At 38.0% G+C, this 13,641-nt stretch overlaps 1 protein-coding gene across 9 annotated transcripts in view; it reads right to left on the bottom strand.

Annotated features, from left to right (window-relative positions):
* The window catches only part of RERE (arginine-glutamic acid dipeptide repeats), a 258,495-nt gene that overhangs the window by 95,045 nt on the left and 149,809 nt on the right, over nt 1-13,641 (bottom strand). For all 9 annotated transcript variants that reach the window (XM_072883764.1, XM_072883759.1, XM_072883763.1 and 6 more), the window contains 3 exons: nt 10,205-10,253; nt 6,385-6,509; nt 5,399-5,498 (listed from right to left, as the gene is read on the bottom strand). In XM_072883764.1, the coding sequence (XP_072739865.1) occupies nt 5,399-5,498; nt 6,385-6,509; nt 10,205-10,253 (274 nt within the window). The remainder of the gene's footprint in view (nt 1-5,398; nt 5,499-6,384; nt 6,510-10,204; nt 10,254-13,641) is intronic.

The following is a 13,641-nucleotide window of genomic DNA, read 5'->3' as shown; positions in this document are numbered from 1 at the left end:
TACTGAACCTGCATGGAAAAAACTTAACCTGACTCGTCTGACACTGCAAGCCACAGTCCAATAATCTGCTTAAATGTTTTGGCACTGTATGTTAGCTTAAAAGTATGATGTGGACAAGAAGGATGTTCTACATAACAAGCACTAGGGTCATACCTCTGAGATGTTCTCAGTCCCACAACGAAGGAACACTCAAGTACTGAATTTCCTATGTCTAAGAGAAGTTTTGCAAAATGTAATGCCAGAATTGGGAGTCTCTACAGGAACGCAGGAGAACAAGGACACGCAAAGAAACAAATAAAAATACAGTTTCGCCTGCTTGTCTGAACACGGTCAAATTTGATCCTGCCACAGAACTTAAGTGCAGGGTTGCCTTTATTTTCATTTGAAAACTGGAACTCCTTCTCCCCAGGCTCCATGTAAGTATTAGAGATGGCCCAGGTTACCCACCAATTGCACGTGTTACGGAAGAAATTCCTCCACAAGTAAAACACGTTGGCACCACAATTGGCCATTTTTTAAAAATACTTGCACAAGACTCTTTTCTTCCTTCTACACAAGAGAACAAAACAGTGTGTCAGATGCTTTCCCACACTGAACATGTCATTAGAGTGGGCGATGCACTTGCAAGTAAAGAATGCTAAGCAAAATAAGATAGTTAATTAAACTAGCCTGACTTGGAAAGGGAATGAATTCTAAGGTTTTCGATCGATTTCCAAATTTCAATTAGCTTGGAACAGACAAAAAAACGCCACAAAACCAAACCAACCCACAACTGGCTGATTAAGCCCTGCACAATTTTCTCACTAAGGATCTCCACAGATATCTTGTAAATAGAGCGTTTTGAGGGACTTTTTGATGGTATTCTGATTATTAAAAAGTGATGCCTATCCACGCTCAAAGCCCCAAAGCGCTAAAAAGGCAAAGTGCATTACTACCGAGTATTAATTATAAAACTTCCACATCAACCACGCTGGCTCTCAGAATGGAATAATGTTGTCCACAGTGACCCAAACCAAGGTTTGGGAGTAACTCAAATTAGCATTTCCATTTCCTTTTTCACTTATTAGGAAGAGTTCTGCGTCAAAGCGATGTGGTTCTCCAATTCACAAGATAGGAGGAACTAGGTAGCTATAAAGAAATTAAAGTGTTTCCATCACCTAAGATTTCACCAATAAAAATGGCTTCATGCATTATGGTTCAATTATGAAACCGGAAAAATAAAAATGTACTGAATGTGCATGTTTGTTTCACATGACTAATATTTTAAGATCTAATGCATCAAACAGCCTTTGTTCATGAATACTTAAACAAAGCACAAAAACCAGCTAGTTTTAGAAAGCCAGCCAAATTCAGCTATGGTAGTGTAACAAAAAAGCCCCTCTCTATCTAAAAACATCATGGTGAAAGACTTTCAGGAATTAGTATGTCCTCCTGCATACCTCTCAGTACAACCGCCAACACTCATCAGGAGGGCAACGAACTCCAAATGAAAACTTTATTTCCTTCCTAAGGGTTACAATGACAAATGTGGCATCAAATCCCAATAGCCAAACAAAGGAACAGGAGTTGAAATTTACCTGGGACATTAAGTGAATAATTATTTCAATGAGCTGATATATATGTTGCATCGTGCCTTCCATGATCTTCATTTCTACCTGGTATAATTAACAATAAATCATTCTGGGGGCTACAGCATCTGTTATTACATAAATAAAACACTAGCAAAGGAGCTTGTCAAGACTGATTTATATGAAGTGCTGCTCTGAAGTTTATTGGATTTCCATAATAAGAAATCATACCATATCAATTTTTTTTTACATTAATCTTCTGGGTTGCATATCATAATTTCTAAACAAAAACACAACTTAGTGCAGGGTAAGATCCTCACAAATTATTTATCAGATAAATCCGATATGTTTTTAAATAGACAGTGAACAGAAAGATAAAGAGGGCACCATTTTGTCAGGACAAATTACCTGTCTAACCTGTTTTAAGTTAGTAAAAAAAGTAGGCTCTCAGAAATAAGTTTCTTAAAATATCCCACCTGAAAGAACTATCATTCATAAGGAAACAGTTTTCTAAAAAAAATTCAAAGTGAACAAGGAAAGTATTTTCACTGGTTTCTAAAAATTGTGATGAACAGTATTAGTACACAGAATAGATTTTTGAAGCATGAATAGATCAAACATCATGGAAGCCTAAGGACCATTCAACAGTCGTTAAGGTCAAACCTTGCAGATTGTATTTTCCTGGAAGCACAATAGCCATGTTCAGGCAGACTGTTTAATGGGAACTACACTGTGTCAATACAGGGTTGAAAACCAGCCTAGAGAGGAACAGGGGACTTGCACCACAATACCTACAAAAGAGAAACTTCAGCAAAGCTAAAGTTAATGAGATGATTACACCACCACCACAGGGTAAGTCTTACTGCTATACATTAAGATGTCATACTGGGGGGGAAGGGGAAGTCATGACAACAGCGGTCAAAATTATTAAACACAGACAAACAAGATTCTTAAGAGGATACATTAAGAGTTTGTATAGTGCTTTTATTTCAGAAGTGTGAAACCCTCCCCAATTCAGAAAATGAATCTGCAAGTGATTTTCTAAAATACATGTGCACTAGAAATACAAAGAGAAAAGAATCAGAAGAACAGAAACAAAATATTTTGGGACTAATCTAAGTCTCAGAAGTAAGAAGTCTACAAGTGCAACTACAGGCTCCTTAGACTCCCAAGTGATTAAAGGGGGTAATTAAAGTAGATAGTGAAGCAGTGAAGTTAAATGAATTTTCTGCATTAGTCTTTTATTATAGATGACAAGGGGAAAGAAATTCCAATTCCAAAAGCTCTTTGATGATTACTGGCCTTAACAGAGATTTGAGCCTCTAAGAAGGATGTTAGGGAACAACTTAGAAAACTCTGGAGTGGTAAGTCACCAGAACCAGATGGCATCCATCCCAAGAGAAAGGAAGGAAATAAAATGTAAAACAGGTAATGGATGTGTAATGCTAGTGGATGTGCAATACAGACTTAACTGCAATTCTTATCAAACAGTATAAAAATCTTTTAACACACCACCTATCTTTAGGAAAGGAACCAAAGGAACAAGATTTATACATTCACCTCAGTTCTGAAGTGCACTGTGAAGCACTGAGAAATAACAGTTGACTTAGATGTAAAAGTGAGAGCAACAAGGAAGCATTTAATTTGGGTACGGAATTGATCTTGGATTTCAGCTGGTTACATGTGCAAGTGTATAGACTATATTTAAACAATTTTGCAGAATAAGAATGAAAGTTCTGTTGCTGTTTATTTACTAAGTATTACAGAGGCACGTTTTTAGATCTTAATCCTATTTTAGTCCTGTCTGTTGCAGGAAACAAGACAAAAATTGATGCACTCTATGAAACGCATGTAATCAAATAGAAGCCAAAATAAAATGAACACCAACGCGAGTGATTTTGGTAAGCTAACGTTACATAAGTAACATTTTTCATGTTAAGAATACAGGCATTTTAACTTTAGTGTAGATATCAAGTTATACGCACCTAATCACGGACTTGACCAATGACAAACCAGTTCTACAACTTATACTGACTGAGCTTCTTTTTAACCTTCTGAAGTATTTAAAAGCTTCATGTAATGAGACGCTTTACTGACAGTAAAGAATCAGTTAAGCATATTTAATGTGATTAATTTGATAAAGTCAGTTCCACTCACTTTAATAAAACAACCAAACAACATGCTTAGGATACTCCCTCTAAACAAACAGATAATCTGTTCTCTGTTGCACTGATTATCACTCAGTTTCTGATGTGCATCACAACCATCTACAAGCTTTTAAGAATTTTATAAACAAATGGTTAAAAACGATGCAACTGTAAATAATTAAAGCACAGCAAGCAAACGCAGACATACTATGGTGGTCATGAGGTGGTATTTAACAGTAGCCAATTTGCAAGAGTACAACATACTAAGTTGGGTTTTGTTGGAATCACTCATTGGTTTATTTCTACTGAATGAAAACAAATTACTTGAGCCTCAAGCATTGTGAACAAAGGAATGTATGAGTCGCTGTAGATAGTTACGGTGCTGGACACCGAGGCAGAATATGCTTAAAACTACATTTAGGAAAGGTAGATCTTTAAAAATGACATCTGAAGCTACACACTGCATCCTCCCTTGGCAGCTTCACAAAACACATGCTCAACTGAATCTGCTCCCAGCTTCCAGTCCTACCAGCTGTACATGGGGTCTGTACATTTCTATTGCGACTGCCCCCAAAACATTTTACAGATTTAGCTAGAAACTCATTCAGCAAAGGGTACGTCCTATCCTTTCCACAGCTTTCACAAGTGCCTGTGATTAGAATGTAGCCAATAACCATGGAAATGAGAGGATGGAATCAACTGCTCATACCTCCAAGATATGTTTTATGGATAAAAGGTGACATAAAAGATGGAAGAATGAAAATTGGGTTTTGTTAGTGTCAGCAGGTCTGTCTATGTGTTTCTTCAGCGTAACATATGACCAGTTACACATAATTCCTTTTATTATATTTCAGAAAGGAAACAATGCAGACACAAAGGTCAGCATAGAGTCACTGCCACCACAATTCTCCAAAAGCTGCAGACAGGGCTCTGGAGAAACAACCAACTATAGATTTCACTATGTTACCAAAAAAATATGGAATGACAGACAAGTTTCTTCAGCTTGATCTTAAAATACCACTTCACGTATCATGATTTACTGATGTTAGTGCCCCCACCCTCCCTAAAACAGTTTATTGTTGTGGCTGCGCTGAAATGTGTGAGCATCTCAACATACACTCACATTATATAAACTACTCAGTAATGCTGTATTCACACACATTGTGGTTATGCAAGAGATAACTGGACATACACACATCCAAATATAAATGATAATGAAGACTGGATCATGAACGGGACAAATTCCAGACAGTCATTACCACATACATGACGCTATACATCTGATGGCATTATGAGTTTTCCTTCTAGGAAATAACTGTTGTTTTCCTACAGCTAGAAGCTAGCTGGACTGAATGAAAGGACCAACAGCCAGGTCAGGCGTCAGCTGTATAAGTAACAATTCCAGCTGGTGTACTTGACCCGAGCAGCTTCCCATACAGAACATTCACTAGCTGTCATCTTAATGCCACTACCCAAAAGTTTATCACTGAAGTTCTGCCGGTTAGATTGTTGAAAACTAGTTGGTATTGGAAAGGAAGTTATGATATCCGAGGCTACTATCATACTCATATTGTGATCCCAAAAACTATTTTACCCACTAAATATTTTATGCACTACATGCTTTAAGTAGTCCAGAAATAGACGGAAAGACTGTTCTTCCATACAGTAGTTCTATATACTTACTGTATTGAGAGCGTTAAGTGTAGTGTCGTCACGCGAGGCTGCAACACAACCATCTTCTGTGGATCCTCCATCACACATGCCTGCAAAAGCTGCCATGCTCCTTTATAGTTTGAGGGGAAAAAAGTTTAAATTCTTCAGCTACTGTTTGATGCACACATCACGCAATACACAAATAGTATATTGACACCTTAAATCACAAATTTCAGGGCCTTGCAACACTGTGGAAACAAGTAAAACAAGAGACCACAAACACTGCTATTTGTTATGCAAACCTGAGTCACCTCAGCATATGGAATAATTAATTCAAAATTAAAATCCAATCTAAGTGGATTTCATCAATTAAAAGTCTGCACTGCAGTAGTACCAAAGCCTGATCAGGATTATGGAAGACATAACCTCCAGACGTGAGGACAGAGTCTCACCAGAGACAGCAAACCTGTTGTTGTAATCTTAGTTTCATTATGTTAGAAAACTGACTTAAATTGCAGATTCCCCACGTCTGAATTCTTGCAAACTACAGGTAATTTACTCATACTCTGAATTATTATGAGGCCCACCAGTGCATCTGATTAATCTACCAGGTGTACCAGAGATCTGCATGAAACTGAAAAGCAAACTAGAGCTCATTCAAAACACGTTTAGTCTCTGAAGGAATCCTATGCTATCACAGCTATTCCACTCAGAGCAGTTACTTCCCTCGTTACGTGGTATACAGCCAACGCTCGCTCTATCATGCTAGCACATGCTGCTGGCTTTGCACTTTAAATCCAAAAGCCACAGCCAATGGAAAGATTCTGTCTTGGCCCAACATCAAATCAGAGCATTCTTGTCTCGAACTAAACATTTCGGCTTATCTGTCTGACACCCATGCGACACCAAAACAGAACAGAAAGGAGTGACCGTATCCAACTGCACATACAGTTGGCAGTCCACATTTCCACTACAGCATTCTGAAGACATTGGTAGTGTATCTTGGCTGAAATTACCTTGCTGCCCTCAGGTACATAAGTAAGTCACAGTCATTGACTCCTGGCATCCACACAAGTTCTTCGTGCTGTGTCACTGTGTCACCATCTGGGGAAGGAAATGGCTGCAGATCAGGAAGCTTAGCCTAGAAACAAAATGAAGAGTTCATACAGGCATTACAGTTGTTACCAATGTTAGGAGGATGCACAAGCGTTATTCATAAAAAAGTTTGTAAATTCTCCGGAATAATATGATCTCACAGATGGAAGATACTCAGACAACAGGTGGTGAAGCTATCTGATCCAAGTTTCAGAAGTTTATGGAGGAAACTGGGTCATCAAGCCCCAATCTACTCACTTTATCCAGCATTCCTTCTTTTAGAAGAGCAGTTCATTTTCTGACAATTATGCAGGGCTAACACCACTTCTCACCCCACCACCAGTGAAGCCCTTCTGCACAGAGACCAAGTGCAAGCATGTCTGCAGAAATACCACAGCTTGGAAGGAAACCGTTTCGTACTGCATATGCAGTCCTCTGTTATACAAAAGTCAAACACTGTTGGACAATTTACCCTCAAAGAGACAGTTAGTTTTCATTTGTCAAAAAGATGCTGTTACAACTCCTGCCTGCCAGGCTAAAATGCACTCTTACAACACACTAATATGAAAGAAGGCAAGAATGTGGCTACCACATGTGTACCATTTTAAAATCAGCAAAACCCTACATATTTGACACTAAGTTTAAAATTGAGTCCTCAGTAAATCTTTAAAACTCTGAAGAGAAACAAAGAAATTTCCTGAAAGAGAGATAGCTCAGTGAAATGAACTCTGCCACTAAATAAGTATTATGCTGTATCCAGAGACCCAATTAGCATCTTTAGTCATCTACTGCTACGGGATGAGATAGCCGAGAGCCTCTTCAGAAACAGCTTTTAAGCCCTATAATTACCTCCTATACTTACAACGCTAAACATATTTGAGAGGCAACATTTATACATAACCAGTAATTACAAGTCACAGGTTCAGATGTCTTTCATGTTCTCCTCTTTAATCTGTACTTTATTTTACGTCTTGCCTGGGAAAATGGATATGTCATTGAACTTCTCTTCTGGAAAAGGATAAGCGGGCATTATACCAAGATGAGGTTTCTATGAGAGCTATGCATTCTAGCAACCAGAGTGCTTTCACAAATTAATGTTCATCCCTATGTACCCTAGGAACTTACTTAATGACTAGAGTTACTCCTAAGAGCAACTTCCTCTTGAACACCTCCGGTCATTAATTTGTTTGCCAAAAGTTTTCATAGGAGAACGTTTAGTAGGGACCCAGTCTCTTCCTCCTATGCATGTGAATTTTGAGAACAACTGCAATTCTATAAAACATTTATCTTCACTCGTGTCCCTACTTGCTATTATGATACAAGCAGTAGTTGGAGGTATCTGTGCACTAAGTATCAAAAAAAACCAACCATCCTTTAGCATCTGTAACATGCACAATTTAAGGAAAATGAAAGCAACAGATATTCATCAGAAACCACTACTGGGATCTCAGGATTCTGCTACATATACCTTAATCTCAACAAGGCAAGTGGAGGACAGTGTATCCATTCCCTGAGTTAACAAGGCCCAGTGCGTAGAGGAGACTATTTTTACACTTTCCACAGATGAATTGGACTACAGAACAGAAAGCGGCAAATACCATCTTCAATCTGACTTCCTACCAAGGCCTACCATCACCCATTCATATATCTCAAGATTATACCTTATACTAATTAACAGGATGAGAATATATCCTCCTAGCAATGACATTTGTCAGAAACATAGATGCTCAGCAAGTAAGTCAAAGAACAATGGAAGTTTAAAACATTAAGCAAGCAAAAATTAACAGTATTCTCAGCGGACCTTCTTCCTACTTTTTTTCCCATCCATAAATGCATCTGGTAATTATACCTTACAGCACAGGTGACTAATACCTGCCAAAATATTATATGACAATTTGAGATAAAAGTTGTTTTGAGGGTATCACTTACAGTACTCTTATTATGACTAGTGAAAAGAATACTACAGGTTTAATTGCCAAGGACTTTTTTCCTCTAAATGCAAAACATCCTTAAGAATGTTACACAGGTTCCATAAATGTTTACTTCCACTAGTTATTAAACAAGATTTTAAAAAGAGTCTGAATGAATATTCATCCCTTGGATGCAAAAATCCAGCACTTTGTACTGTCCAAGTCAATTCCACAGGTAAAGGAGAGCACTCAGTTCCTGGAGACAGATCTGGCCTTATAAACCAGAGTAAGTTGTATGTTAATGCTCTTTAAGAACAGATTATTTCCAAGGCTTATGAAGGACTTCCCTCAAATTAGAACTAACATGCCAGGAACAAACTAACATCTAGAGTCTTAACCTTATTCTGCCTCCCACTGTTTGAAAACATGCAGCATGCTTTCTCAATTTCTATTTTAACAATCCAAATAATTTAAGGCACTGGTCTTAAGAACTTACAGTTCTTACTGCTGCTCACAGTCAAAACAAACACCACAACTGAGGTCTCCCTATCTTTAAAATCAGAACTTATCCTCTCTACAGCATCAGAAACTGAAAAGAAAGCCTGCATAAAAAACTTCCTGGGAAATACAAATAAGATACTGTAATTATAATATGACTTCTGTAGACTATGGACAAAAGGGATATTTCAATAATCATCCGGAATTACTGTGCCTCCTAGTTAAAAAGAATTTAAACTGCTTTGTATGACAATTATGCAGGTGAAGGGTGAGGACCAGCTAACCTCTGGAATGGCAGGGGGAGATGTGTTGGTGATGTTGCCACATGGCAACACAGGAATAGGGTTTTTAGAAACAGGTCTATCCCTAACAGCTGCCCAAACTGCTCCAATTATAAATACTAATCTCATTTTTAAGGCAACTGTTGAATTACTAAATACACAATGGTCCCCACAACTTTTATGCTGAAGTACCACAGTCGGCTAAACTCATTTAGCATACAAAACTAAGAAGAGAACACGTGCAGACTTCAAGCGTAAACCCAAGTCAATGAGGAAATGCAAAGCCACAGGCATGACACCAGGCAGAGCACGCTCAGAGACAAACGTAAAGGGGAGAGCAGGTTCGCTGTGAATTCTGCATTAATGACAGCTACTTTAACAGACATGCTTAAAAGCACTGTATCCTGTGTTAAAAGATGAATACGTGCATACATATAGATGTATAGCTCAACACAGTTGCTGTAGGGGAAACAAACCTTTCTCAGGTTTAAAGTTCCCCCATCCTTCTAATTTTGTAACGTTGCTCTTGGGAAACTGCTCTTTTTTTAATCGCTTCTAATGTGATTTTGTTTAAATACACAGATTCACGAAAAGGACTGTTATAGGCAACATACTATCAACTGGACAATTTTACTATACAAATTAAAAGATCTACTTTCAATATAACTGGAAAACACCAGCAAATTAATTTTTTATAGTTTATTAAAAACATTGCTTGGTGAAAGCCAGCTGAGAACGCATTCATTTTTAACTCCAGAATGTGCGCAATAGCAGCTCAGATTTTTCCTTCACTTCCAGTAGTTACTCATATTCCTTCAATCTTATTCTAGGATTAACCCAATAGCACTTCTGCTAGTAAAAATCATTAACATATCAACATTTGACATAGAAAAATCTCATTAACTGAGCTAAGGAATTCTAAAGAACTCATGATGAATCTAAAAAACCTCATCTGTATTTGAATGGATACAATTTTAAATAAGTGTTCTCTGAACAGATCAGGTGGCAAAAGCATGCCCTCTGGATATTAGAATACAAACAAAATCCCTTACCTGGTGGCTGGGTCCAACTCTGATCTCACCTTGGGTACTGTTTAGTCTCCTAATAAAGAAGAAAACAGTAACAAGAACGAATTACAATTAATGAAATTTAGGATCATGTTCTTTATTTTTTGTCATTGCATTTCCGATGCAAATGGAAGAGAAGCAAAAATAATACATTATTAAGAAAACAAGAAAGGATAAATGCAGGTGTATTACAGGCCACACTGCAAATGGCAAAAACCAACAGGGCAAGTCTGCAACTTTTAGTCAAGCAGCTGACGTCAGGAAGAGGATCAGTGTGATCCGTCCTCACCGTAGCAAGAAAGCATTGGGCAGCTCTTACGGGACACACATCTTCCTACTTTTTGATGTTTAGATTTCATGCAATGCAGGCGTAGCACTGACTTCTAATCAAGATCCTTTAAAAGCCACTACAGTTCTCTACAGCTCTGAACTGCTCGGTGCTTTAGCCAGCCAGCTCAAAGGCCTGCTATGCAAAAAATCACCTTCCAACAAGCATCTGACTTTTATTAGGACTATGTTCCTTTAAGTGCTTATTTCAACACCAAACCTAAAATAACACTGACAACGTGCTAAGCACTATGCTACAGATGAATACACAGGAAATACCATGTTCCTCAAACATCTTTGTGGTCATTTTCATTATGAAAGAGAAAATATCTTAAATAAAAATATTTGGGGTATTAATCTTTGAAGAAGAGAGCCTCGCATGACCAGAATTGGCAAAACTAATTCCGCTTTTTCCAGGCAGAGTTCATGGAAAACCATTCAAGTTAATTTTGCATGTGAGATCCAAAGTATCTAGCTCTTGTTTTAAGAAGTTAAAATTATTATTGCTGCTGTTAATTCATTTGCTAAAAATCACATCCGATAGCATGACACAAAAGCATGGAAAAAATCTAAAAAGCAATAAAAACATGCCTCGTAACATTTGTAGAAGTGAATTTAATTCAGTTCATCCGAAAAGGGCTTCCCTTCTACATAATACACTTGGCCCTCATATTTTTCTACTATTTTGAAAAGAAAAAACTTTATATAAAAAAGTTCCAAATGAACTGCCCTCCATGTAGGGAGAATTATACTCTGAAGGGCTCTGTGCTGCTCACACCATTAGTTGGAGCTACTGAAACATCACATTATATGGTAGAAGAAAAACTATTTTTTCATGTTGCAGCAGAATTACCCTGGCAGCAACAGAAGTTAAAGGTATGCCAACATAAACCAGAATAACACATCTGATACGACAGAATTTTTCTTCCTAAATTTTGAACAGACTAACAGTGAAAACAAAACTTTATCACTGAAGACTGCCCTTTCACCCTTTTTCTTTATTAAATATATTGTAATATAAGCAACAAGAAGGCACACAAACAGAACTATTTACTGGAAATACTAATTTCTCAAGGATTACAGTTGAATCCGTGGCACTTCTCTGCTGTAATCTCACGTATCCAGCTCTTGTCAAGAGCCAGATCACTACAGTCTGTAAAGGCACTTGTGCCTGAGCATTGGTATTTGGGCTACCAAATGCAGCTCCAGTCTGAAAACTTAAACGGCCCTCCAAGACTCCTGTAAAATAGCACACAACAAATCCAAGGAAATTCAATATCCTTAAGATCAACATTATTCTTCTCCTATAAATTGTTCTTATTTAAACAGACATCTTTTATTTATATTCTGCATATTACATTACAAGGATGACAAAATTCAGAGCTGTTATAAGACAAACTTTTGAATTTAACCCTTCAGTAACTGCAAGACATTTAAGTGAGTCTCAACACACTACCGAGGAAGAGCACACGCATAAACCTAACAGATCACCATCTTTAATCCTGAACCTGCAAACTTGAATTCATCTTGCAATTTGCTGTTACAGGAATAATGACATCATTTTCCAAGTAAGCTGCCGCCCTGCAGGATTTCTTACTCACCCTGCTGTGTTCACAGTGATCATAAGCAATAACCGAGAAAGAGTTTCCTTGAAACTTTAAAAATTAAGATCACGACCGTAAACTACTAGCCCTGAGTGAAGCTAACAATGGATAGCCCAAACCATTAAATACCATTTGCAGTCAAAAAGGTTAGTGGAGTGGTTTTTTGACATGATCATTTGCATATCTTTATGAGCATTTTCACCTCAAAATTTCAAAGTATCTTGCATATGCGTATTAAGTGAAACTTCACCTTACTGACCATTCTGAAACGTTACTCATTGGTGCACAAGCGGGTAAGCTACAGCAGTGGGTCTGAATGGATCTTATCCAAGACAACGCGACAGGAGAACCTGTCAGGCAGGAATAAACACAGGTTTTGTGATACTCAATCCTATGTCGCGATGTCTACGCAATGTTACTTTCCTGGTAAGCAGATCCACTCTAAACTACGTGCCAAAAGTCTCCTGAAAAGAACGAAAACATGTCAAAATGTTTTTCTCCAAAGCATATTTTTGCAAGACATGATCTGACACTGTTCTCTTGTTTTCAGGCTATGCAAAGAAATGACTGAACTAGAAAATCAATTTTATATTTACAACAAAGTTATAAATTAAATACTCGGGTACATTTTTTCAGCAACGAGGTGTCAGAATTTTTCCCTGTGAGGAATGAAGGGGAAAGTGACAGCAGAAAATGCTGATGCTCTTCCTTTATTCCCAGAATTCATTTTAAAGCCATGCACATCTCTGCTAGTCAGTGCAAGTCAAACTTAAAACATGTCTACGCAGTTTCTGCCAGCTACGATACTTCACACCAGCCAAAGGCCGCACAAGTAGGTTTTGTACTTAAACAGAAAATTAAGCTATTTTCTGTTTAAATAGGAAAAACACAGCACTCCAAATATCCCCCAACGCCCAATTTCTTCATTCAGTTGCATCACACTGAATACAATAAATAAAGCATTTAAGAACCAAGACCGATTATAGGATGCTCCAGCATCCTGTAAGTAATTGCAAAGATAAAAGCAAAGTTTTGGATGGGACTTCCGCTCCTAACTATTCATGCGGAGTTAGCTGGGGAAACTCCACGGGGCTATGCAACCACGATTCCTCACATGAAAATGAAGTGTCGAGAGAAATATTTCTGTGTGCCCTTTCATCACTCATTTACTATTTCCTGATTACATTTGCACCCTAAAGGGACTCCCTCCCCCTGCCCCGAAAGGTAAGGGCTGGACTGAATTAAGCGGCTGTGCAGGAAGCTCTTTCAGACCGCACTCCATCCCGCTTTGCTTTTTTTAAAAGGGCACAAAGCTGATCGCTCTGCAAGGGCACACAATCTGTTAAATAATTTTTACTGTTTCCATGTCCCCAGGAACGGGTTTGCAAATGGAAAGAAAATTCTTGCTACGGGAACTAAAACGCACTGTAGATTCTGAAGCTAAATTATATTGGCGGAGAGCAATTACAATAATAACGGACCGGCACTCTG

This window comes from Ciconia boyciana, chromosome 19 (assembly GCF_034638445.1).
Source record: "Ciconia boyciana chromosome 19, ASM3463844v1, whole genome shotgun sequence".
NCBI classification, from domain to species: Eukaryota; Metazoa; Chordata; class Aves; order Ciconiiformes; family Ciconiidae; genus Ciconia; species Ciconia boyciana.
This window is presented reverse-complemented; position numbering and strand designations above follow the sequence as displayed.